The sequence below is a fragment of the Electrona antarctica genome, assembly GCF_951216825.1.
Source record: "Electrona antarctica genome assembly, chromosome: 4".
Taxonomy (NCBI): Eukaryota; Metazoa; Chordata; class Actinopteri; order Myctophiformes; family Myctophidae; genus Electrona; species Electrona antarctica.
The window spans coordinates 53795060-53822753 of record NC_136809.1 but is presented as its reverse complement, the minus strand read 5'-3'; the positions used below and the strand labels follow the sequence as shown (position 1 = coordinate 53822753).

The following is a 27694-nucleotide window of genomic DNA, read 5'->3' as shown; positions in this document are numbered from 1 at the left end:
AATATTGTGGCACTCCCTCTTAAACTAATAGCTATCACAATGAAACTTCTCCAGTTAATTACTTACATTAACCCATTTTGGGCGGGAACCCCTTTAGGTGTTAGCATTATGTTATGCTTTAGCTATTGAAAAATAGCAGATCTACAAACTCATAGCGCGCCACCGAGTGCCGCGCTATGAGCTTGTAGGTCTGCTATTTTTGAAAAATCGAAGAACGACTGACATAGAAACATCTTTTTCAGAAAACTGTCAGGATGTAGAAGACATTTTTAGAATCTGATCTCAGGTCAAAATGGGTTAAGACTAAGAATTTTTGCATTACAAGTTTTCTGAAATTACATGTTTCAATATGCAAATTAGGCATTATATGCCCTAATTTGCATACATGTTGGGACGATAAATCTGAAGATCGGATAAAGCCAGTTTCGAAATGATTATTTTATTTTCTGGACACATTAGAGACAAAGGAAATTTGTCAAAGGGATTTTAGATATATCTAAATATGACTCCATAAATCAGAAAATACTGTCAACAGGCATATAAAAAAACCAATTTTCGCCATGTTTTTTAGGAAGGGGGTGCTTTAGCCCTTAGCCCTTAGCTACATAGTGTACTTGTACCAAAGGTGAGGAAGCGGTGAGGCATGATGAAAGGCCAAAAGCACCCAGACAAATCGTGGATTTCTTATCTCCTATAGCCCTCGCCGCTGCTGCTGGGTCCTTTGCTCGTAAGATATGATTCAGCTTTCAATTTAGGGGCGGTTCATTGTTGAGAGATGGTAACAGAACTGCTTTAATGTTCCTGCTTCTTATTTGTGCGTGTGTGCGTGTGTGCGTGTGCGTGTGTGTGCGTGCGTGCGTGCCAAGTTATAGGTCCCCCCTCTAAGCTAAATGCACACTTAACACATTTTGGGCGGGAACCCCTTTTGGTGTTTTAAACATTATGTTATAATTTAGCTATTGCAAAATAGCAGATCTACAAGCTCGTAGCGCGCCACCGAGTGGCGCGCTACGAGCTTGTAGATCTGCTATTTTTGAAAGATCGTGAAAAAACTGGAGGATTTAGAAGATTTTTTTAAATTTTGAGGTCAGACCTAAATGGCTTAAAGATTGCTCTGTCTCCTCATTTAAATGTTGTTTTTTGCGTTGGCCAAAGTGTGGGCTCTGCACTTCCAGGATTGCATTATGCTGAGACTAGCTGCATAGGAATGAGATCTGCTTCATGGAATGAAATGCAGGCTGGCCTAGATTATAAGACCACGTGAGAAGTCAGGGGGGGCATCGGTATAGGCAGTGGTGGAAAGTAACTAAGTACTTTTACTTAAGTACTGTACTTAAGTACAATGTTGAGGTATTTGTACTTTACTTGAGTATTTCCAATTTCCAGTATTTTTGCTTCTACGCCACTACATCTCGGAGCCAAAATTTGTACTTTTGCTCCACTACAATTATTTGAAAACTTTAGTTACTTTGATTTGATTAGAAAACATACATTAACCACTTCAACGCTATACATTTCGGCCATTTGAAAATAGCTCACAATCGACGCATTATGGGCTTGTAGATCTGCTATTTTCAATAGATTTTGTACACATTTTGAACTTGTGAAATGGCACATTATGCACAATGAGTACTTTTACTTTTTGTACTTAAAGTACATTTTGATGCCGATACTTTTGTACTTTTTCAATTCTGTACATTTTCAATTCCGTACTTTTACTTGTAACGAAGTAGTTCTAATTTGCAGTATTGCTACTTTTACTTAAGTAAAACAATTTAGTACTTTTTTCCACCACTGGGTATATACAGTAGGGCCAGAGTGTGGGGAGTTTCGCTCAGAACTATTATTTCTTACTTATTCTGGTGGCCATGTTCCTGCCTACCAGTAGGCTAGTACAGGGGTTCTCAACACGTGGGTCGCGACCCCTCGGGGGGTCGCCAAATTATTTTAGGGGGTCCCCAAATTATTTTCAAAAAAAATATATATATATATATATTTTTTAAATTTTTATTTTCACGATTTTTCAAAAATAGCAGACCTACAAGCTCGTAGCGCACCACTCGGTGGCGCGCTATGAGCTTGTAGATCTGCTATTTTTCATTAGCTAAATTATAACATAATGCTTAAAACACCAAAAGGGGTTCCCGCCCAAAATGGGTTAAGGTTATTGTAGCAGTCAATTTATATTGGGGGTCGGGAGGGGGCGGGGGTCCCGAGATATTGCCAAAGCATTTCCGGGGGTCCCCGGCCAAAAACGTTGAGAACCCCTGGACTAGTAGGCTATAGTAGTAGACTGCTAGGCTACACTTTCCAGCCTCACTGTGGAGACACATATACCACTGTAGATATAAAATAATTAAATAAACACTGGTATGGTTTGGTGTTTCAGATGACAAAATAACATAAACTTGATACCCATAACTTGTCCATTCCACCGCGGGCCGTCGGAATTATGCTTCCATTGTATAGCGTCGCAGTGCGTCGACTGTCGGAGATAACAAATAATTAAATACACGCTGCATGGTTTCTTTGATTTGGGTGTCAGCTGACAAAATAACATAACCTTCAGCAACATTCCCAAACACAATGTATGCTCTGCTCTCTACCTGTCCTCAAACGAGCATGGCGGTGTAATCAAAAAAATCACACCCGTGTGAACTGAGTGGTGCAAGGTCTTATATAGACTGATCAGCTGTGGTCTGACGTAATGTCAGTGACCATAGTAACCATGCTCATTGTTTTGGGTCCCACGTACAGGTACACGGGTACAGACACGGGTACACGGGTACAGACAAAGCTGGTTGTTGGAGTGGTTTGCACCACTCAACAAAAATAACGGTCAGATCGCATACAGACAGATTTTTTATTTACTGCGGAGAGAACACATGTTTGACTGATGACTCGTCACTCTCGTGGTGTTTTTCCCCCTCTCCCTGGTTCCATAAGGGTATATGTCCACATGTCTTCTCGTCAAGTAAGATGTAAGCATTGAGAACTGTTTTGACGTGAGGGGAGGGGTAGTTTAAGTACATATTGACGGCAATACTTTAGTACTTTTACTCAAGTTAATTTTGAATTCCATGTGTGTGTGTGTGTGTGTGTGTGTGTGTGTGTGTGTGTGTGTGTGTGTGTGTGTGTGTGTGTGTGTGTGTGTGTGTGTGTGTGTGTGTGTGTGTGTGTGTGTGTGTGTGTGTGTGTGTGTGCGTGCACAGAGTTAAAGCTACAGTCCATGGCGCTGTGTCCCAATGGTCCGCTGAACCCCAGGGCCTCGATGCCCCTCCCCCCTCTGGCCCCGCCCCCCCTCATCACGCACACGGCGGCCACGCCCACCATCCACGCCAACCAATCGCGGCGCCTCAGCGGCGTCTCCGTGGATGAGCCCAGACCTCCGGTGAGCCTCGTTCTCCTTATGTTAACATTCTATGTAAGGTTTAATTTCATTTGGTTTAATTTTACGCTCTCAAGAGTTAAATTATTGTTAAACATCTGCATTACTTAATTTACAAGAAGTCTACACGATTCAACGTTTGCCTGTTATCTCTCCTAATAAATGGTACCAACATCAACACAGTGTGGAATTGTGGACAAAAAAGAGGCGCTTAATGTAATCAAATGGTTGCTCCGTGGCTCAAATACCCAATAAATAATGGGCCTTGATATGACAAGGGTTGAAAACCACTGCTGTAAATGCTAATGCATGGCTGGGTTGGTCATTGTTGATAGATAAATCACCGACAGGGTTGTACGAACAATGACCACCTAGCCATACAGTTGGAGGCCATCGATATTGTCCTTTTCTTTTTGCTGAGGTTTGCGTGATCTGCGCAAAAAGACAGTTAACCCATTTTGGGCGGGAACCCCTTTTGGTGTTTTAAACATTGTTATAATTTAGCTATTGAAAAATAGCAGATCTACAAGCTCATAGCGCGCCACCGAGTGGCGCGCTACGAGCTTGTAGGTCTGCTATTTTTTTAAAGATCGTGAAAATATTTATTTCAGAAAACTGGAGGATTTAGAAGGATTTTTTAAAATTTTGAGGTCAGGCCTAAATGGGTCAAATGATAAGGGACAATATCGGTGGCACCCAACTGTACATTATCCCGCTTATTATCACTTATTTTTCTGGGGAATTCTTCAAAATAAAGGCGCTAAAGTGCCAGCAAGTGAGGCAGATTTTACTCTGAAAAGCCCCTGCCTTCCGTTTCCCCCCAAAACCGGGAGACCATTTTTACCTCACGCTGGTACACTGAAAGTCTCTCTAGAAGCGTTAATATTCCAAACCAGAGACTTGTTGAAGTCAGAAAATGAAGACAGAACATTGCCCTTTTGGTCAAAACCATTTACAGCGTCCTATACACGATTACACGTCCAAGTCACCGTTTACAAAACAAACATTGAACTAAAGACAAACATTAAACCTGTATATAGGAGCGGCTGTGGCTCAGGAGGTAGAGCAGGTCGTCCAATGATCCCTGGGTCGGCGGTTCGAATCCCGGCTCCTCCTGTCCACATGTCGAAGTGTCCTTGGGCAAGACACTGAACCCTACATTGCCTCCAATGAGTTGGTCGGTGTGAACTTGCCACCATTGGTGTGTGAATGTGGGAAGTGAGGACGCTGGCGTCGACTGTTCGCCACTTCACCTCCCAATGTATGAATGAATGAACCATTGTAAAGCGCTTTGAGCACTTGGAAAAGCGCTATAAAAATGCAATTAATTAGGAGGGGCGCCTCCTAATTAATTGACATTGGTCATTGGTCATCAAAAATGACCAATGTCATCAAAAATGACCAATGTCCCCTTGCGGCCCAAAGCATTGCAACCAGTCACATCATGAATTGTGACCAAATTTGACTGAGGGACTGCCATTGGATTTTTTTGAATTTTCGTTTTTTTTCATGTCATATGAAAGCAGGGAATCATAGCTTCAAATGGACATATTGGTTGTTCAGTTTGACCCACCAGGTTTTGGAGATATGGCTTATAGAGTGATGTCTTGCAGAAAACAGGCTTGAAAGGTTCACTTCTGTGAACCTCACTTCTGTGAACCTAACATTACACCTAGTTACATGTTCATTTCAAGTTCGATTTCAGCTCTGACACTTATTTCAGACATGCTCTAGTATGTGAAGAGTCTGCCTGTGCTATTAACTAATACAACTAATACAAAATAAATAAAAAAATAATAAAAGTTTTTCTCTGGTGAAAAGCTGGAATTTGCGCGATGGCAGGCTCATAGTCAAATCTGGTCACAATTATAGATTATTATTAACTGTAAAAGTGAATGAAATGAAATAGCTGAAAAAGTGTTGTTGTTGTTGTGATTGTGTGGTGTGGTCGTCATGACAACAGTCTCCATGGGAGACGGGCGGGGGGTGGGACGTGAGCAGCCGGCGCTCCAGCTGGGCCAGCATTGGTCGAGCTCCCAGCCTGCACCGCATGAGGAGCCAATCAGGAGAGAGGGAGTCCCTGCTGTCCGACAGTCACTCCACCTTATACCCCGGCAGGTCTGTCTGTCTGTCTGTCTGTCTGTCTGTCTGTCTGTCTGTCTGTCTGTCTGTCTGTCTGTCTGTCTGTCTGTCTGTCTGTCTGTCTGTCTGTCTGTCTGTCTGCCTGCCTGCCTGCCTGCCTGCCTGCACATTTAACATAACTCCTCCCTCTTCCAGCATGGAGCAGTCTCTGGACCAATCAGATTACCTGCAGGTGCCTATGCTCCGCCTCCCGGACTGTAACGGCACCACCTTCCACCTGGCTGACGGTTGCCATGACAACTCTCCCCTGACGACCACCCTGCACCCTGGCTACGAGACCGAGGAGGAGGAGCCAGATGAGGTTGGTGCGTGCGTGTGTGTGCGTGCGTGCGTGCATGTGTGCGTGCGCGTGTGTGCCTGTCCCAAGGCCCAATTAAGGCCCTTTGTGTGTGTGTTCAGAAGCATGTCATAATTAGCCTTTTTGTTATTTAAATCTGAGGAATAACAATGATGTGTGTGTGTGTGTGTGTGTGTGTGTGTGTGTGTGTGTGTGTGTGTGTGTGTGTGTGTGTGTGTGTGCGTGCGTGTGCGTGTGCACGTGCGTGCGTGTGCGCGTGTGTGTGCGTGCTTCAGAGTGTGTGTGTCAAGCTGAATAAGTTCATGGAGCCTTATCAACCTCAGTGGTGCAAAGACCACGAAGACTGGAGTCTGTACCTGTTACCTCCTCACAGCAGGTACGCACGCACACACACACACACACACACACGCACACACACACGCACACACACGCTCACACACACACACACACGCATGCACGCACGCAAGCACGCACACACGCACGTGCCGTTGTCTGTCCCCTTTTTACGCTCTGATGCAGTTCAGACATTCAAATGCAAATGTAGTGCCTTTTGTTTCCACCTGCCAGGTAGAGTGTAACAGCTGCATACAGACAGACCCTTCAATATGAAGCTGCATACAGACAGACAGTAGCCTGTCCTTCAATATGAAGCTGCATACAGACAGACAGTAGCCTGCCCTTCAATATGAAGCTGCATACAGACAGACAGTAGCCTGCCCTTCAATATGAAGCTGCATACAGACAGACAGTAGCCTGCCCTTCAATATGAAGCTGCATACAGACAGACAGTAGCCTGCCCTTCAATATGAAGCTGCATACAGACAGACAGTAGCCTGCCCTTCAATATGAAGCTGCATACAGACAGACAGTAGCCTGCCCTTCAATATGAAGCTGCATACAGACAGACAGTAGCCTGCCCTTCAATATGAAGCCACCACCAGTGTTGATTCCGTCGACTAATACTATGACAAAAAATGTTCGTCGACTATACCTTTTTTCGAAATCTAAATTAAAACTAACCTATCATGACTAAGACTAAATATGTTTATAATTTCGTCAACAAATAAAAACTACACTAAAATGTTAGGAAGGGACTAGTGGACAAGAGATCCAGCATAATTCATTTTACACTTGGTTGTATGCTGAAAATAGCAGATATACAAGCTCACAACGCGGCGCAGCGCGGCGCATTGTGAGTTTGTAGATCCGCTGCTTTCAGTCATTACGAAAACTATTCAAGAGACTCTGACTAAACCTAAAATCAAAATTTGCTGTCAAAATCAACACTGGCCACCAGCAGCTATAAGAGATTCATTCGTCAAATCATTGTCCTCACCAGGCCGAAGGCATGGGGAGAGAGTATGTTTTCGTCCGTCCGTCCGTCTGTCCGTCTGTCTGTCTGTGAACAGCTAATCTCCGGCACCGTTAACCCGGTCGATGCCACATTTTGCACACACACTCCCTGGATGCCAAAGATGAACCTCTGCCCCAAAATTTCCAGAACGGCCTGTTATAGCGCCACCAGGAGGCCGCTTTGTGCAAAACAAGTTTTTGGACAGTACACCTACAGATTTTGTCCAAACATCACGCAAATTGGTACACAGTATATCTAGAGCCATTCAACGAAACGGGTCTTTCAGATTTCTCAGACTCCATCCTGATTGGCTAAGATTGGCTTCCAAAGTTCGCAGAGTGCTCAGTTTCAAACAAAATGCTGCAAATCATGAACACATCGTGTGATTTCCGTGAAATTCCCACTAGGCCGAGGAAGAAATGCCACGTGAATATTTTCAACTCACCCTCATGGTGGCGCCGAAAAGTGTTTTTACCTCCAACTGCATGGATTTGTGGATAACTTTGTATGCCAACTCCCTAGAGGACAATGAAAAACCTTTGCCTGGAATTTTTCACATCTGCTCTTTATAGCGCCACCAGGAGGCCGACATATGTAAAACACATTTTCTAATATTACTCCTTCAGATGTTATCCAAATGTCACGCAAATCGGTACACATGCTCTCCATAGTCATGTGATTAAGACGGGTTTGTTTGATTTCTCATAATAGGTTCATTGCCTACGATTGGCTTCTAAACATTTCAGGAGTAGCCCGCTTTGTACCCGTTTTGTACAAATCGCCACAACTACTCAACGCAGCGTCCGATTGCGGTGAAACTGTGCATGCATATTCCCACTAGGCTGAGGAAGAAATGCTACTTGACAGTTTTCAAATCAGCCTCATGGTGGCGCTACAACAGCCAAGCCGTGTCACACACACACACACACACACACACACACACACACACACACACACACACACACACACACACACACACACACACACACACACACACACACACACAAAACATGATTATATTACTCCTAAACATTTTGCCAAACATCACACACACTCCTATCCTCCTGGTGGAGACCTGTGCCCAGAAGGGCACTTTTTCTAGTTTGTTGTGAAATCGTACCACTGTCTGTGTAACTTGAACTTGAACTGGGCGACACATTGACTTTATAGACACTCCATATTTGGAGCTATCGCTCTGGTTTGGTCTCTATCCTTTTAATACTCTATGGTAACCTGCATATGCCAAAAATGAATAAGCATTTGTCCTTTGGATCCCGCATCGGAAAATATTCGGTCCCGCCCAGCCAGGGACCCCCATACAATGATCTGTTAATGCTTCAATAATATTCAGCATTCAAAAAAAAAAAAAAGTGGCCTGGGCCATGGCTCAGTGGTCCAGGCACCTTGGCTGGCAATCCAGTCTGGCAGTGTGCCGTGGGTTCGACTCCCGATCCCGACGGCCTTTACTGCATGTCTTCCCCCCCATCTCTCTCCCCATTTCCTGTCAGCCTACTGTCTGTCCCTCCATACAAAAATAAATAAAATAAAATAAAGGCGAAAGCCACAAAAAAACATTAAAAAAAAGTTTCAACATTCTTTTGAAAATAGCACATCATCTACAAGCTCATGCTCAAGCTTGTAGATCAGCTATTGACTGATTCTTATGCTCTATTTAACCTTATTTGGCTGCATGGCTGACCATGCCTGGAACCCATTCCAACGGGGGGTCCCTCGCCCCCACGCTGAGAAGCACTGTTTTAGAGCAGGGGTCTTCAACGTTTTTCAGGCGGAGGATGCTAGGGTTGAAGTGTTTAAAATAAATAATTACACCTGTGTGAAGTGAGGGGCGCTCTTATCATCGTACAACACGTATGACATAAATTCTCCATTCATTGTCAATGGGGTTTTTGACAATGAACAACTTTGTGTAGGACGAAAATAGCAGATTTGCTCTCTCTTATCATATATCATCATGACGTAACGTGTCGATTTGCTCTGACACATATGATGTACATTCTCCATTCGTGGCCAATGGGAATTTGGCAAAATAGCCGATTTGCTCGTCCTCAGATGATGTAAATTCTCCATTCATTGTCAATGGCATTTAATGTTTGTGTTAGGACAACAATCTTGATAGATGTATTTTTGAGGGGCGCACACAGGTTTAATGTTTGTCTTTATTTCAAAGTGTGTTTAGTAAACGCCATTGACAATAAACTTTTACATCAAATTTACATCATAATGTGTCGTTTACGTCATATTGTCTCTTTATTGTTAATGGCGTTTAATGTTTGCGTTGGCACCGTGTTTTATATCACCATTACATCAACATGAGTTAGACTTTAATATATTAGCGCCTCACTTCAACAAACAGACAAGAGTTCCTTTCACATTTGGCGGCCCACCTTTAGTAACTCTGAGGACCCCCCCTAGGGATCCCAGACGCCCTGCTTTAGAGGACTATAGACGTGCAACCTTGTACACTCTCAAAGGGGAATCCAACACAGGAAACGAAAGGATTGCGTTGCTCTCAAGGTCGGATAACCCTCGCGCACAGGACGAGAAGAAACGGTGTAATTTCTTTCAGAGATCAGCTCATCCCCAGCAGAGAGCTGCTGCCTGCCCTGTACTGCTATTTGCACTTAGATGAGCTGATATACATACTTATTACTTGGTTGAATGATTGATTCTGATTGGTCAATCACAGTATTCAGCGGTGTGTTATTTCTGGATTTAGTGACCGCTTCGGCTCTATAACAGACCCGGTGTCTAATCAAACCCTCGGAGCACCTGCTGCGCCCCGCTTGATTTACTGCTGTTTTCCAACATGACAGCCATGTAAACACACACACACACAATGTCATTCACAGCTAAACATTGCTCTCAAAAAATGTTTTTGAAAACATTTGAGCGAGGAATAGACGATGTATAATACACCCCCTGGACATGACGCTAGTATGTCGCAGGGACTTGTACCCCCCAATCCAACCCTTGATGCTGAGTGCCAAGCAGGCAGTGGTGGAAGAAGTACTCAATTGTTTTACTTAAGTAAAAGTACCAATACTGCAATTTAGAACTACTTCGTTACAAGTAAAAGTACGGAATTGAAAATGTACTTGAGTAAAAGTACAAGTATCTGCATCAAGATGTACTTAAAGTACTAAACGTAAAAGCACTCATATTGCAGAATGTCCCATTTCACAAGTTCAAAATGTGTACAAAATCTATTGAAAATAGCAGATCTACAAGATCGGCTATTTTCAAATGGCCGAAATGTTGAAGGGTTGAAGTGGTTACTGTATGTTTTCTAATCAAAATTAAAATCTCCAAATAATTTGATGACCAGCAGTGGTCTATGGAGACACAAAAGGAGACTATTTGTGTCTCCATAGGGAACCACCAAACAACCAATTCAGATGACTAAACCGGTGCCCGGCTGTAGAGCACCGAGTCGGTATAACGATGGAAGTTGGAGATCTATGCCCCCACCCGGCTGTGCAATACCCGTTGTACCCGTGTCAGAGTACCCGTTCCACCCATCTGTCTGTGTCCCTTTTATTCCCATATATGGAGATTTCTGTATCTGTCTCTCTGTCAGTGGCGTGCACAGATAGACACTAGGGGGTGCTAGAGCACCACCTGCCCTTGCCCTCTGGACAGCAATGTGCCCTTTTGGAAGAAAAAAAAAGTACAGTGTACACTGTACTTTTTGTGTACACACTGTACAGTATGTGGACCTTGGTGACATTGATCATAATTATTCTTGATAAAAAAAAGCTTCTAATATTATTATTTATGCCCCAAAATCTATAAATCTCACACTATTAACCCATTTTGACCTGAGATCAGATTCAAAAAATATCTTCTACATCCTGACAGTTTTCTGAAAAAGCTATGTTTCTATGTCAGTCGTTCTTCGATTTTTCAAAAATAGCTGACCTACAAGCTCCTATGAGCTTGTAGATCTGCTATTTTTCAATAGCTAAAGCATAACATAATGCTAACACCAAAAGGGGTTCCCGCCCCAAAATGGGTTAAGGCAACCGGCCGGTTCCACGCGCTGCACAAGGTGCCCTTTTTCACATGAGCACCTGCCCCTCTAAATGTCTGTGCACGCCACTGCTCTCTGTGTCCTTTTATTCCTATATATGTGGAGTACTGTGTATGCCCAAATATGAAGTGTGTTGCCTGGAATCTACAGGTGAGGGTACTTATTATTAGGTCCGTTGGCAGAGCCTGAACAGAGCCTTTTGTGGTGGTTCTGGACAATCGTGTATCCGACCGACTCGACGTCGGGCACTGCACTCCCCGTGGGGGTGTGGAACGTGCGTGTCAGATTTGAAGTTGGTGGGGCGAACGGTTCTCGAGTTACGTGGATTACAGACGCACACACACACACACACAGAGGCGTGGTGCATTTATTGTAAAATGATGATAATAAATTATCAAACTAAATTGTATTTTTTGCTTCTTGTATTATTATTACAGACAAATAAAACTCCAATATTATAGCCCTGTGGAACTCCAAATTAGGACATATACGTATGATGACATCATCATGACATCACGACACAAGACTCTCAAGGTGGACATATAAGCTCCGCCCAGCTCACTGTTAGAAATATGATGTTACATCGTTTCAATCCCACGCTCTAAGTATCATGTAGCTACAAGTGAGGATATTTATCCCATATAAAATACAACGTGATTTAAAAATGGCATAGTTTTCATTCCCATCGAGACATGACGACACTGAAGTGAAGTATACGAAATCTGCTTGACGACGACAGACAGCAGAGAAGATTTGAACCTTCCATTGAAGCCTTTTAGTAACTCTTAAGATAAATCACATTGATTTAGACCGGATGTCCTGGAGCCGCTCCACCACCGCCGCCGCCATGGACGAGCAGGCTCTGCTGGGCCTCCACCCCCACGCGGACGCCGGCCTCCGGCAGCGCGCCGCCGCTTACTTCGAGCGCCTCACCGAGTCCCGGGACGCCTCGTCGTGGGAGGTGTGCGCCGAGGCGCTGCGGGAGGCCAAAGAAGGGCCTTATTACCGAGGTGCCGCCGACGACGCGGGTCGCGTCCACTTCTTCTGCTTCCAGGTCCTGGAGCACCGCGTCAGGCACGGACACGGCGGCCTGAGCGGCGCCCAGCGGGAGCTGCTCAGAGACACGCTGATGACGTGGCTCCGGCGCCAGACGTCAGACGACGACGGCGTCCGTCCCGAGCCGGCGGCGGCGGCGACGCCCTGTGTCCGCAACAAGGCGGCCCAGGTGTTGGCGCTGACCTTCGCCGCCGAGTACCCGGCGGCGCTCTGGCCCGCGTTCTTCTCGGACGTGGCGTCCCTGGCGGCGGGGCTCCGCCCCCGCGGCGTGGACGTGTACCTGAGGACGCTGGCGGCCGTCGGGGCCGAGGTTGCCGACGACCGCCGCTCCTCCTTGGCGCGCTCGCCTGAGGAGACTCGGCGTGGCGCGGCCGTCCGAGAGGCCATGTGGGAGCGCTGCGTGCCCGCCGGCCTGGTGGAGTCCTGGTTCCAGATCCTGAGCACGTACCGGGCTGGCGGCTCCTCCCCCCGCCACCCGGAGCTCGCGCGCCGCTGCCTGGAGGTGGTGGCGTCCTTCGTCTCCTGGATAGACCTGGAGCTGGTCGCCAACGAGCGCTTTGTGGGGCTCCTGCTGGCGCACATGTCGTCGGAGGAGGAGGGGCCGACGAGGGGGCAGGCGTGCGACTGCCTGCGCGAGATGGTCGGCCGGGGCGCGGACCCCGTGTACAAGACCCGGCTGGTGGAGTCCCTGTGCCGGCTGCTGCAGGCCGCCGGCCTCTTCTCCTGCGTGGAGGAAGGGCGGCAGCGCCACGACGAAGACCCGGTCTTCCTGGCCAGGTTCTCCAGGCTGGTGCGGAGCATGGGCCAGGCGCTGGCGCTCGCCTGGAGCAGGCTGGTGAAGTCAGGGTCGTCGGCCGAGACGGCCGGCGAGACCCTGCGCGTAATGGAGTCCGAGGTGGTTCCCCCGACGCTGGCGCTGCTGCTGCACCCGGACCGCGGCGTCTCGGCCGACGCGGTTGCCTTCCTCTGCGACTACCTGCACGTCCTCAAGCAGCTTCCTCCTCCGCTGACGGCGGAGCAGGACGCCAACGTGCGGGCGCTCACGCTGGCCGTCACCAAGAAACTGGCGTACGACTTTCACAGCGGAGGGTACGACTTTGAAAGGGAGGACGAGGACGAGGGCCTGACGGAGTACCGGAAGCAGCTGAAGATGCTGTTGGATCGCCTGGCGCTCCTCTCTCCCGACGTGGTCGTGGCGGCCGTGGGACGCCTCTTCGCCTCCGCCGTGCAGAACTGGCGCGCGGCTCCGACGGCCGAGGTGGAGGTGGCACTCCGGCTGCTGTGCATGCTGGGAGAGGCCCTGCCTGTCGCGTCCCCCCACGCTCGCTTCTCCCGGGAGGACGGTGCCGGCGGCGCCCTGCAGGACATGACGAGGACGCTGGTGTCCAGCGGGGTGAGCGGCCACGGGCACCCCGCCGTGTCCCTGGGCTTCTTCGAAGCCGCCGTCCGCCACGCCGGCTTCTTCCAGGCAGAGCCGCGGCACGTCCCCGACATCCTGATGGCGTTCCTGGACGGGCGAGGCCTCCGGTGCACCAGCGCCAGAGTCCGGAGCCGTGTGGCGTGCCTCTTCGCCAGGTTCGTGCGCGCGCAGCGCGACCACGTGGCGAGCTACGCGGAGGACGTCCTGTCCAGGATGAAGGACCTGCTGGAGCTCGCCACCACGCCCCGTCCCGAGAACCACGTCTCCTCGCTCGCCGGCATCGGCGACGACAACGACGACCAGCTGTTCCTCTTCGAGGCGGCCGGCGTGCTGATCGCCTGCAGCGGCCATCAGAGCCCCGGCGGTGGTGGCGAGCGGCAGCAGGCCCTCCTGAGGAGCCTGCTGTCTCCGCTGACGGACGCCTTCGCCCGCCTGCTTGCCCGGCTCCCCCAGGAGACGCGGCCCGACAGGCAGGCGGCGCTGGCCGCCTGTCTGAGCCACGCCGCGGCGCTGGCCGGACGCACCAGCAAAGCGTTCGTTGGCGGTGGCGGTACCGCCGCGGCGAAGCAGCAGCACGACAGCTGCGCCGAGGTGTACCGCGACTGCCTGCACGCCTTCCTGCCCGCGCTGGCCTGCCCCGTCCAGCGGGGGCCGCTGAGGAGCGCCGTGCGCTCCTTCCTGCGCCACATGGTGGCCTGCCTGGAGGAGGACGCGCTGCCCTTCGTCGCCGCCGCCTCGGAGCACCTGCTGCTGACCGGCGGCGGCGACTGCGAGGCCTCCGACCTGCAGGACTTCGTCCCGCTGCTCGCTCAGATCGCGGCCAAGTTCAAGGGGCGGGTCTCTCCCTTCCTGCGCCAGGTGTTCATGCCCCTGGTGCTGGCCGTGTTCGGGGCGCTGGCCCGGCCCGGCGCTGACGACCGCGATGCCGCCCTGGACAGGGCGGCGCTCCGACGGAGCTACTTCTCCTTCGTCCACACCGTCGTGGTGGACGTTCCCGGCGGCGCCGACCAGATCCTGGCCGAGCAGGGCGCGGACAACGTGGAGCGGGTGCTCCACACGCTGGTGCAGGGCGCCGCCGACTTCCCCGAGGACCCCGCGGCCCAGAGGACCTGCTTCGCCGTGCTAACGCGGCTGGTGGAGCTCTGGGGCGGCAGGCGGGAGGACAACGGCGGCGGCTTCTTCTTCCCCGACTTCGTCTACAAGCACGTGGTGCCGGCGTGCTTCGCCGCCCCGCTCCGGCCTGCCTTTGACCTGTCGGACGCGCAGGCGGCCGCCGCGCTCTCGGAGTGCGCTCTCACGCTGCGCGCCGTCCAGGCCGCGCGGGGCGGCGACTTCACGCGCTTCCTGGCACGGGAGCTGCTGCCGGCGCTGGGCGTGCCGCCGCAGCTGGCGCAGGAGCTGTGTGGCGCGCTGCAGCAGCCCGACGTCAAGGTCCTGAAGAGCTACGTCAAGGCCTTCTTCCAGAGAGCCAGGCTGTAGACATTTAATTAGCGATTATACGTTTTAGAATAAATTGTGCTGTTTTTTTTACATCGTTATTTACATATTATTCATAAAATCACACCCATTCCTTCACTAGCATGACTGACGTAAAAGACACAAGTAGCATGTGCTTAAATTCATATTTAGAAAAGGTTTCAGATGTCAAGAATGTCTGAGATGATGGAACGGTGATGGATGATGATGGTCATGGAAGGGGAACATTCTGAAAGCTATCTAAGGCAAAGATAATAAACTTCAAAATCTCAAAGAAAGAGATTTCTCGAAGAAACGTGCTGAGTGTTGAACAAATATTTTTTTATAGCTTGCCATTTTGTTTTAAATGTCGCGTTCCCGCTTCTTTGCGATGCTTCTTATGTTTTTTTTATCTTTTGCATTTGTAGCACTTTGAGATTCTGACGAATGTAAAGGGCGTTGTAATTAAAATCCATTATTATTAGTATTAACCAACGCTCTTATCGTTGTACATCATCATGACATAAAGTTTGCTCAAACTACGACGTAAAATTCTCCATTCATTGTTAATGTTTGTGTAGGTACACAGTTTGTTACAGACACCAAAAGCTGGATATAGGAGGGGCCCCCTCAATAATCAATACAATGTTTGTGTTTTGCCAATGAATTGGCAATTATTTAAATAATTCTGCAAAAGTATTTTACTATTGCATACTAATGCAGGGGTTGTCAACGTTTTTGGCTGGGGACCCCCGAAAATGCTTTGGCAATGTCTCGCGACCCCCGCCCCGCCCCCCTCCCCACCACGAATACAAACTGACTGTAAAAATAACCTTAAAGGACAGCTTTAGTTTTTTTCAACCAAGGTTCGTGTTTTAGATTGTTATTAGAGAAAGTAAAAGATGAGTGTTAATTTTTTTTCATTTACTGCTTTCTTTCGTTTTAGGGATTTTAGCTGTTTTTGACAGGGGGGCGGGGGCATTCGAGCATGGGGCTAAATATGTATTTTTTTACAAAGTTTTATGGCGTTTTTTTTTTATTATTTACTATAGTCCTACTAGACTCCAATAAATTACATCTGGCCACAAAAGATCACAGGATCTATTGAGTGTGACAAACTGACATATTGAGCCTTATACACACAGTATAAGCCTTCCCCCAGTAGGCTACCTTCACATTCAGTAGATCCTGTGATCTTCTGTGGCCAGATGTAATTTCCTGGCGTTTATTAGGACTATAGTAAACCATAAAAAAATAAATCACCATAAAATACATATTTAGCCCTATGTTCGAATGCCCCCGCCCCCCTGTCAAAAACAGCTAAAATCCCTAAAACGAAAGAAAGCAGTAAATGAAAAAAAATTAACACTCATCTTTTACTTTCTCTAATAACAATCTAAAACACGAACCTTGGTTGAAAAAAAGTCTAAAGTTGTCCTTTAATAATAGAGAAAATACTGAAACCAGATATAATCATTAAGGAAAGTTTATGCATGCACTGTGTATGTAAACTCTAATTTTCCATTTTCCAGCCATTCAGTTGCGAAAAAAAAGAAACCCATTTTTCTTTTTTTCCCCTGAAAAAAGAACCCCCTGGACTAATGAATTTGATATGGCTACTTATCTAGCACCATGCAGACGTATCTTGGTCATTCATTGTCATGATTTTTGAGTGGCGCTAGGTGGCGCTAGCGGGCGGCTAGGTGGCGCAAGCCCTTCCAATGCATGGCATGTGGCATGGTTTGTTTAGGGTAGTTTTTATTCATTTATTTATTATTATTGTAATGTGGGATAGACAGACCAGGGCCTCCTCATGCATTGAAGGAAGCATGAGTTCAGTTCAGGGCTCTCCCCAGGTTGTCAGAGGGAGAGTAAGCACCCCAGGATTACAGTTTAGGAATTGGCACCGGGTGAAAAAATGGGTTTAGAAAATCGTGGGATGAAAAATTGCAAAAAATAGCAGAATCTGCCTGCTCACAAGCCGGGTTATCTGCTACGTACTAACTTGAATCATAAGTTAGTTTTAGCAAACATAGCGGATTTGGTTTCAGCAGATTTGTGTCGTGTTGGTCTTGTAAACACAATGAGTTTCAGTTAGTTATTGTTTTTTTTCTCATATACAGGTATACAGGTTTAATGTTTGTTTTTAGTTCAATGTTTGTTTTAAAAACGCCATTGACAATGAAGAGACAGTTTTGTTTTACATCACCATTACATCACCTAATCAACACGAGTTAGACTTTAATATAATTATTAGTGCCCCTCACTTCACACGGGTGTGATTTTTTTTTGACATTCTGTCGTTATTTATATACTGTACATACATAGGCCTATTTTGAAACAACAATTTAGAATGTGTTAGCAGCAGCTGGTGTTTACATGTAGGTCTACTCGGTACAGATAGTAGTCCTTCCATTTGTTAACCTGCTTTTGTCGCAACAGTTGGAGTTATGGGGTATGTTTTATGGTTAGAGTGAACTGAAAAACAACACAAATAAAAATCGTCTGTCTGTCTGTCTGTCTGTCTGTCTGTCTGTCTGTCTGTCTGTCTGTCTGTCTGTCTGTCTGTCTGTCTGTCTGTCTGTCTGTCTGTCTGTCTGTCTGTCTCTCTCTCTCTCTCTCTCTCTCTCTCTCTCTGTCTGTCTGTCTGTCTGTCTGTCTGTCTGTCTGTCTGTCTGTCTGTCTGTCTGTCTGTCTGTCTGTCTGTCTGTCTGTCTGTCTGTCTGTCTGTCTGTCTGTCTCTCTCTCTCTCTCTCTCTCTCTCTCTCTCTCTCTCTCTCTCTGTCTGTCTGTCTCCAGGTTCAGACAGTGGTGTCAGAGGGTGATTGAACACAAGATGTTTGATCACATCATCCTGCTGTTCATCTTCCTAAACTGCATCACCATCGCCCTGGAGAGACCCGACATCCAGCCACACAGCGTGGTAACGCACGCACGCACGCACGCATGCACGCACGCACTGCATGACATCCATCCACACAGCCTGGTAACACACACACACTGCAACACTTGCTATATTTTTATTGGAATCCTGAATAATCTTTTGCTATTCTTGAATTGGAATCCTGAAAAGTAACCTTTTTATATAATTTAAAATGCATTTAGTTATAGTCATGTTAACTTTTTGAACTAAATACAAATACATTGGACATAAAAAAAAGACAATAACATATTAATACTAGTAATTAGCTGAAATCAATAATATATCAGTATTCCGATATTAAACTGGTGGCCGCATTAAAGTGAAGGTGGGGGCCCGCATGTGGCCCCCGGGGGGCGCCAGTTGCTCATGTAAACACACGCCGACATCCAGCCACTCAGACTGGTAGTGGTAACACACACTCGCACGCCAACGCGCACACACTCACACAAGTCCTGACGTCACTCCTGCTATAGCCTCGGAAACCCATACGTTTTTGAGTGGTGTAAACCACTCCTACAACTGGCTTTGTTAGTCTGTGCAGAACAAATGAGCATGGTTGCTATGTTCACCCTGTTCACCCGGGTGAACAGGGTTTTTTTTCTGTGCAGAAAAAATGAGCATGGTTGCTATGTTCACCCTGTTCACCCGGGTGTGATTTCATTACGTCAGACATGATTTCATTACGTCAGACAGGCTATATAAGACCTTACACCACTCAGTTCACACGGGTGTGATTTTTATTTCCTGCAGGGAGAAAAAAAATAGAGTAGCGCAAACATCTCTCACTCTCTGCTGATTTCTGATCGTCTGCACCTTTGTTAAATTGACACACACACGCACGCATATACACACACACACTCCTCTCTCTCTGTCGCTCTAATTAATTAGTCTCATGTCTAGCAGCTGCGCATAGTTTCTCCCGGCGGATCCTGCCGGGAGCTGCCTATGCCATAAAAATCATAGGTGAGTTCCAGGCTACTCATGCTACACCCTGGGGTCACGGAAGTATTTTTACTAGGGTTGTCCCGACCCGATCACGTCATTTTCAAATGATCTGAATCAGATCGGGAGCAAAAAAACGTGATCGAGACAACTATAGTATCAATATTATATCCATATCATGATATTAAACTGGATATTGTCTGTGATTTGGGATATTGTACTAGTGTGATATGACATAAGTTCTAAATGTCGGTATTGGCAGATACTCAAAATCAAATCGGATCGGGAGCAAAAAAAAGGCGATCGGGACAACCCTAATTTTGTACTATTGAAAATTCCATGTGGAATTCCTAGATTGCGTCGTATAAGAACTCTATAAGGAGGGAGCACGATACAAATAACAAAACAATATGAATTTAATGTAGCCTATAACAGGCTACAGTGATATCAATAGAACCTACAATTTAAAACATTGGAAAAAATACAATTAAATACATTAAATCATTAAATGCATTTATTTTAGTGTTTTAGTTAGTTTTGGCTGTAATTTCGTTGCCTATTTGTTGTGTGGTTTCAATAGGGATCACTGTTTGATTTGGCAGTAGAATGTAGGTCGTGTTATCATTAATGAACTTGTATATGTGGATTCAGTGACCACCAAAAAGGTGATGTGTGGCTTAATTTGGAGCATAAAAAAAACGTTCGCTCTGAAAGAATTTATATATTCAAAGATTTGCGCCGCATTTTTACGATTTTTCAAAAATAGCAGACCTACAAGCTCGTAGCGCGCCACTCGGTGGCGTGCTACGAGCTTGTAGATCTGCTATTTTTCAATAGCTATAAAGTATAACATAATGCTTAGTTAAAACACCAAAAGGGGTTCCCGTCCAGAATGGGTTAAGGGTCCATTATTTGAACCCCTTTGTGGGATCCAGATAAGTTGTGAGAAGTTATTTATTTAGTTATAGTTTATTTTTGGCCATGCACTAAATATATGACACTTCATACAATATGAACTAAAACAAAACGGCACAAGACGGCTGGGGCCGAAAAGGTGAAGCTTTTAGCGTAACCTTCTTATACTTTAAATAACCTATAAGCTATAAATAAAACAGATTTAAAACAATCGCAGAATAATCAGTAGAAACAAAAACTGGTCAAATAAATAAGAAACTCTCCTTTTGTGTAATTCCAGTTCTGGGAGGTGTATTCTGTATTTATCTCAGGTGCTATATGTGTAAATGTATTGTGGAAAAATAAGCTAAGAGAGAGCCTATATACGGCTGTAGCTCAGGAGGTAGAGCAGGTCGTCCAATGATCCCTGGGTCGGCGGTTCGAATCCCGGCTCCTCCTGTCCACATGTCGAAGTGTCCTTGGGCAAGACACTGAACCCTACATTGCCTCCAATGAGTCGGTCGGTGTAAGCTTGCCAGCATTGGTGTGTGAATGTGGGAAGTAAGGACGCTGGCGTCGACTGTTCGCCGCTTCACCTCCCAATGTATGAATGAATGAACCATTGTAAAGCGCTTTGAGCACTTGGAAAAGCGCTATAAAAATGCAATACATTATTATTATATTCATTGTGAAACTAGCCGTAAATATGTGAAAACCCCTTACTTATATTGTAAATAAGATAAGATAAGAGAGACCCAGCTGTATGTGAAACAAGCTTCTAAATATCCGAAACCCTTTTCTTGTACTTTTTTGTGGTAAAAGCGCTCAAACGTTCTTCTTTTCCTGCCTTCGTCTACATACTTTATGTTCTCAATCGCTAGTTTCAATCAAGTCTACCAGCGTTTATATGCATTTTAAAATTGATGAAGCAGTCTTAGTTGTGATTGGGTTCTGCTGAGTGAAGACCCACCCCCCTCGCTCCCCGTCCGCCCAATAATAGCTTCCGGTTTTCCAGGATGGTGGAATTTGAATTTGCTGAAATAGTGGCTTGTAGAACACAACACGTGACATGACGGCTCCTCTGTCCATTATTGGTTATAGTAGTTAAAGCCAGACAAGGTATGAGTGTGAGTGTATAGAAGTGATTCTCAAAGTGATGTACAGGGACTCGCAAGGTGTCTCGAGAGGGTTGAGGGCCCTTACAACTCTGCAACTCCGACAGTATTACAAACGGAACCAAATGGACCCTACCCCGCGGTCCATTCGGTTCCATTCGTATACTGTCATCAGGGAAGGTCCTTGGAGATGAACCACTGGTGTGTGCTAGCTATCCAAAAGGGAGCCGGTTTGAGGTTTCCTCACGTTTTTAATTCTTTCCCCTTTTGTCTTTCGTTCCGCATTGATGTCCTCCTCGGGGCGGGTCGCGTACGCCAGTGGTTCCCAGAGTGGGGTTCGGGGACCCCCAGAGGTCCTTGAGGGAAGTCCCCAGCGAAATGACAGATTAGGAACCAAATGGACCCTCGTGGGTCTGTAACTCGGAGAGTGTAAAGATGGAACCGTTAGGGTCCATTTGGTTCCATTGGTACACTCTCAGAGTTAAATTAACGTTGATTTTACAATATCAGGGACGGGTCTCAGAGATAGAAATGCCATTAACTCTATAATTGCGGCTAGCTGTTAGCATAAACCCCAGTTCCAAGTGCCACCATAATACGCGTTCACTTTAAAAGCTGGAGTCCCCACCGCTCCATAGCTGTTGCCATAGGAACCGGACCAGTTCTAAACGGACTGGACCATTACATAGACGGAGTATACATGCGTCGGGGGACGTATATATACGGACATGGGAAAGAAAGAATTAAAGGGGGTCCGTAGCCTATAATGCATGTGAAACTGGGGGTCCTTGAAATTAAACGGGTTGAGAATCACTGCTAGAGCCGTAAAGATCTTCTCTTATGAGGGGGTCCCTGGAATATCTCTTCAAATGGGGGGGTCCGCGGGGCTTATTAGTGTCAACTCGGGGGTCATTCACATGAAAAAATTTGGGAACCACGGGTGTACGTATACGTACGCTCCCCCCTCCCCGCCCCCCTTTTTTTTAAATCACGCCTCGAACTCAAAGCCCATGCCCACCTTGTGCCCGCCGGCGTTGACGTTCTTCCCGTCGATGAGGGCGGACACGGTGAACTTGACCCCGGGCCTGAGGGTCTGCGTGTAGCCCAGGCCCACCAGGCAGGCGTTGTCCACCTTGCCCGCCAGCGTCACGCTCTCGTCCACGCGGTACTTGGCGGCGATGCCGAGGCGCGAGCTGTCGCTGCCCAGCGTCCACGTCATGCCCGCCGCCGTCTCCAGCCTCTCGTTGACCCTCTGGTACACGGACGTGTTGAACTCGGCGCCGTCCTGCACGGTGGCGAGCAGCTGGAAGTCGCGGGCGCGGTAGCCCACGGCGGCACTGCTGTGCGTCAGCTGGGACGTGGCCGGGTCGAAGGTCATCTGGTAGCCGGCCAGCACGCCCTGGTAGCCCAGCACGCCGTCGGCGTGGACCCGGGCCGGGGCGACGGCGGCGGCGGCGATGGCGGCGGCCAGGCCAGAGGCCCCCGAGCCCGCCGTGGCGGTCGGCTCGAGGTCCACGGCGCAGCCGGCGTTGACGTGGGCTCCGCGGAAGCCCACCTTCAGCGCGGCGGTCTTCTTGCCCGTGTTGGGCACGAAGGAGGCGTCCAGGCCCAGGCGGAGGCCGCGGGCCAGCCGGTCCTCGGAGCTGGCCTCCACGGTCAGCCGGTTCTCGGTGTTCCAGCCGTGCTTGAGGGACAGGCCCAGGTCCCGCAGCTTGTAGCGCGTCTCCAGGTGGCCCCCGGACATGCCCGTGTCGGTGTTGTTGGAGCCGGCGGCGCGCACCTCGAAGCCGCTCTCGCTCTTGGACCTCACGTCGAGCTTGACGGCGCCGAAGCAGAAGCCCTTGCTGAAGAGGTCCTTGGCGGCCTTGCCCAGGTCTTTGTACAGGGGCGGGAAGTCCATTGTTGTTGTTGCCCTCGACTATACGCTATGGGCTATGGGACGGAGGCCTTTAGGCTATGGGATGGTGGGGGAAAATGGCGTTCTCTAGGGAAATTGGCCCCAGAAGATATTGTTTGTGCTAATATAGAACTCTGTTGTGCACGCTACCTCTTATATATCGGTGCAGTGTGGCACAAGTGTGACGCAAAGCCTCGGGCCCAATGCGTGATTTGCCGATTTGTTGGGTTTGGCCAATCGGGGACGTCCGATGCTCATATAGCCCAACCCCCACAGGCAGGCAGGCAGGCAGGCAGAAACGTTCCCTCTGAAAGAATATATACCTATTCAAAGATTTGCGCAGCATTTTTACGATTTTTCCAAAAATAGCAGATCTACAAGCTCATAGCGTGCCACTCGGTGCCACTTGGTGGCGCGCTATGAGCTTGTAGATCTGCTATTTTTCGATAGCTAAAGTATAACATAATGCTTAGTTAAAACACCAAAAGGGGTTCCCGCCCAGAATGGGTTTTAATCAAGACCAATTCACCTTTAGCAAAGCCCTGCCCTCTACCACTTAGACACTCCCACTTGGACACTTTCCAGCTGCGGGCTCATTCATTCCAACGTAAATATCATGGATTTCACACATTAAATACTGGTTCATTTTTGGAACCAGAACCTTCAAAATCTCTTCCAAATCCGTCAACAAGGCCCTGCCACATGCACTGGGAAAAATACGTGTGTGACATTTCCTTTTTAAAACAATGTTTTTCATCATATAGGAAAACTTTTGGTGGAGAGGTTTTTCTAACCCGTTATGCGTAGCTGTGATTGGACCATAGCAGTTTGGGGAGGGGCTTAGCTATAGGTCAATTATCATTATACCACAGGTCGTTTCGAGGAAGCAATCTGATTGGTTGAAACAGCCTTCTAGCCGTGGGTTAAACCAGCACCATTCACCACCTAATCAAAACAAAGAATTCAGCTGCTCTGTTCTCCCAGAGCGCTAGCAAACTCGGTGGCTAGGCTAGCTAGTTTCTTGGGACATTTGTGGTCGTAGTGACTACATTTGTCATTAAAAAATATATTCTTTCAGCGATTTTCTTAGTTTTAAGGGTAACTGTTGTATAATTGCAATATTACACTCGAGGGTGTGGGTTAACGTGATTATTGCCACTTCAGTGATGCTTGCAGAACTCGACTTCGTCTCGTTCCTCACCGCATCCCTGTCGTGGCAATAATCACGTTAACCCACACCCTCTCGTGTAATATTGCTTAAGTGAACGAGGTGATAGAGTGAAAGGACTTGTCTGACAGTAAAAGCAGAGGTGTGTCGGGGGGGAAGCGGTGACAGCTGATCAAGTTTTCTAATACAGGGGTTCCCAAACTTTTTCACGTCAAGGATCCCCAAATTGACACAAATTAGCCCCGCGGACCCCCTATTTGAAAATATATGCCAGGGACCCCCATAAGAGAGGATTTTTACGGCTCTAGCAGTGATTCTCAACCCGTTTAATTTCAAGGCCCCCTAGTTTGACATGCATATTAGTCTACGGACCCCCATTTAATGGCATTTCTATCTCTGGGACCCCCAATTTATATTGTAAAATCAATGTTAATTTAACTCTGAGAGTGTACAAATGTACAACTCTCAGAGTTACAGACCCATAAGGGTCCATTTGGTTCCTAACTATAATTTAGCTGGGGACGCCCTGGAACTCCCTCAAGGACCCCTGGGGGTCCCCGGACCCCACTTTGGGAACCTCTGTTCTAACCTTTAGAAAACGATACCGCGGTGATAAGCTAGCGCCTCGAACTGGACTATGAATGACCTACTTCCTACTATGAACCTCCTAGTGGGCAACTTCAAAAAAAAAAAAAAAAATCTTCTAAATCCTCAAGTTGTCTGAAATAAATATTTTCACGATTTTTCAAAAATAGCAGACCTACAAGCTCGTAGCGCGCCACTCGGTGGCGCGCTATGAGCTTGTAGATCTGCTATTTTCCAATAGCTAAATTATAACATCATGTTTAAAACACCAAAAGGGGTTCCCGCCCAAAATGGGTTAATGCGGCCAATAATTAATATCAGAATATTGATATATTATTTATTTCAGCTTTTACAATTCCAAACTTGCAAACATGACCTGCTTTAAATACTTCTGTCTAAATTAGTAGCTTTATGACTAGTATTAAAATGTATATATATTTTTTTAATGTCCAATGCATTTGTAATTAGTTCATGAAGTTAACATGACTATAATTAACCCCTGTATGGCTATTGACGTAATTGACGTAATTAATCAATAAATCCCTTATGGCCACTGACGTAATTGACGTAACCGTTTAATCCCCTGTAATCGGGAGCTTAATATAACAAAATGTAGCAACTTTTAGCTTGTTTGGCTAACGGCCGATGTAGTCGATCACGCACGCGCGCGGTCTTTATGTGCAACGCTGCGTAAAATGCGATATTTTGGGCTTGATTATAGAGCTTAATTTGACTTGGTTATTAAAATCAACGATGATCGCTTACCCTCCGGACCAGGGCCGGTTCTAGGGGGGGGGGGGGGGGGGGGGCAGGGGTGGGCAAACGTGCGTCCTGCCCACCCAATGTGGGTTTGACACCCCACCCGCGCCGGCGGAGTCGCCCCCCTTACAATTATGTCTGTCCCCACTTGAGTGGGGCTGGCTAAATCCGGCCCTGATCCGGACATCTGATAGTGCTGCACAGTCCAAAGCTAGTACCGGATGTTATTGTTCCTTAAACCGGAAGTGACATCGCCAGATTCGCTCTATTTGGTCAAAATCGGCATAATGGTGACGTTACCGCCACCATCAGGACTGTGTATAATACTATAGGATTGCCGTGTGAGAATGAGATGTAGTGTGTATATCACAGATTTTTCTATTGGCATTTAAATGACAAATTAAACATAATGAATAGTGCCGGCCGAAGGCACAATCCACTGTTAATTAGGCTGGCCATAAGCCAGTTAACCCATTTTGGGCGGGAACCCCCTTTGGTGTTTTAAACATTATGTTATAATTTAGCTATTCAAAAATAGCAGATCTACAAGCTCACAGCGCGCCACCGAGTGGCGCGCTACGAGCTTGTAGGTCTGCTATTTTTGAAAAATCGTGAAAATATTTATTTCAGAAAACTGGAGGATTTAGAAGATTTTTTTTTTTAATTTTTGAGGTCAGGCCTGAATAGGTTAAAGGCATTTGAAAGGCATTTGAAAGGCATTTGAAATGACAAAACAATTTTAATTTTCAGGATTCCAATTCCAAGAACAGCAAAGAAAGTCAGACAGTATATTGTGCAACGTGGCCCCCTGAGTGAGTGTGGAACAATAGGTCGATATGGCAAATGCGTAGGTATTCATTTTGGGCGTGACAACGACAGTTTGACAACCACAGGCTTACATAACAAGGCTGAAATGAAAAGCCACACAAAACTGTCTACTCTAGTCTAGACAGCTAGTCTAACCTGTGTGTGTGTGTGCGTGTGTGCGTGCGGGCGTGTGTGTGTGTGTGTGTGTGTGTGTGTGTGTTCCAGGAGCGTGTTTTCCTCAGCGTGTCAAACTACGTCTTCACCGTCATCTTCATGGCTGAAATGCTGGTCAAGGTAACCATGGCAACGCACACACACGCACACACACACACACACACACACACACACACACACACACACACACACACACACACACACACACACACACACACACACACACAGAGTGGTTCTCGAAGTGGAGTCCGCGGACCTCCAGGGTATCCTTGAGGTTCCAGGGGGTCCCCAACAACATGACTTAATGTTGCATACAAATCAGTTGATTCCGGCGTGTGCGCGTGTGTGAGTGTGTGTGTGTGTGTGTGTGTGTGTGTGCGTGCGTGGCGTGCGTGCGTCTCTCAGGTGGTGGCTCTGGGCCTGTACGTGGGGGACCGGGTGTACCTGGTCAGCAGCTGGAACAAGCTGGACGGCGTCCTGGTCATGGTGTCGCTGGTGGACATCCTGGTGTCGCTGGCCTCCAGCGGAGGGAACCGCATCTTCGGCATCCTCAGGGTCCTGAGACTGCTGCGCACTCTGAGACCCCTGAGGTATGTAGCCTACTAATATACACCCTTCTGGCTCCAAAACTGTGGAATGCACTTCCCATTGCAGTCAGAACTGCAGACTCACTCCTTAATCTTCTAACCTGACTCCGCCAGCTGGTGGCAGCAGTGAGTTCCTCCTCCTGCTCCCATCTGGTCTCTCTCTCTCGGGCAGAGACGATGCACTCCGAGCCATTTCTGACCGGAGATATATTAGGGATTAGGGGTGTCCAAAAATGACCGATTCCCATTATGAACGATTCAAAATCGATTCATAATTATTTCTTTTTGATTTTTTTTTTCTGGTTACAGTTACAGGAGTTTTCACTACATGGTGTTTGTGATATGAAATGTAAGCTTACCCTAATCACAGTAAACATCATGTCTTCAGTCATTTTCAAGTTACTGTATAGTCACTTCAGTTGGCTGGAGCAGATTGTGATGAAATCCTATGTATTGAATCGAGAATCATTTTGAATAGAGAATCGTTTTGAATCGAATCGTGACCCCAAGAATCGGAAACGAATCGAATCGTGGGACACCCAAAGATTCACAGCCCTACTGATGACATATTGAAGCGCTGCCACGATGCAAATGTAAACACAACCTAACAAGACTACAACTCGAAATTATTATTATGGAGATATCATCATGCATTTTTCCCGCTGCTTCCGGTTTATCG

At 47.2% G+C, this 27694-nt stretch overlaps 3 protein-coding genes across 3 annotated transcripts in view; 2 read left to right on the top strand and 1 right to left on the bottom strand.

Annotated features, from left to right (window-relative positions):
• LOC306921367 (voltage-dependent T-type calcium channel subunit alpha-1H-like) overlaps positions 1-27694 on the top strand; it is a gene marked incomplete at both ends in the record, with an annotated part of 202737 nt that overhangs the window by 104595 nt on the left and 70448 nt on the right. The window contains 7 exons of the mRNA XM_079498478.1: positions 3213-3391; positions 5352-5506; positions 5666-5831; positions 6104-6204; positions 17964-18087; positions 26480-26548; positions 26834-27018. Coding sequence (XP_079354604.1) covers positions 3213-3391; positions 5352-5506; positions 5666-5831; positions 6104-6204; positions 17964-18087; positions 26480-26548; positions 26834-27018 — 979 coding nt within the window. The remainder of the gene's footprint in view (positions 1-3212; positions 3392-5351; positions 5507-5665; positions 5832-6103; positions 6205-17963; positions 18088-26479; positions 26549-26833; positions 27019-27694) is intronic.
• Positions 12048-15188, top strand: LOC306922130 (exportin-T-like; the record flags this gene model as incomplete). The annotated part of the gene is made up of 1 exon (XM_079499525.1): positions 12048-15188. The coding sequence occupies one exon, from the start codon at positions 12048-12050 to the stop codon at positions 15186-15188; it is 3141 nt and encodes a 1046-aa protein (XP_079355651.1).
• On the bottom strand, positions 22027-22938 carry LOC306922129 (non-selective voltage-gated ion channel VDAC2-like; the record flags this gene model as incomplete). Its single annotated transcript, XM_079499524.1, has 1 exon — positions 22027-22938. The coding sequence occupies one exon, from the start codon at positions 22936-22938 to the stop codon at positions 22027-22029; it is 912 nt and encodes a 303-aa protein (XP_079355650.1).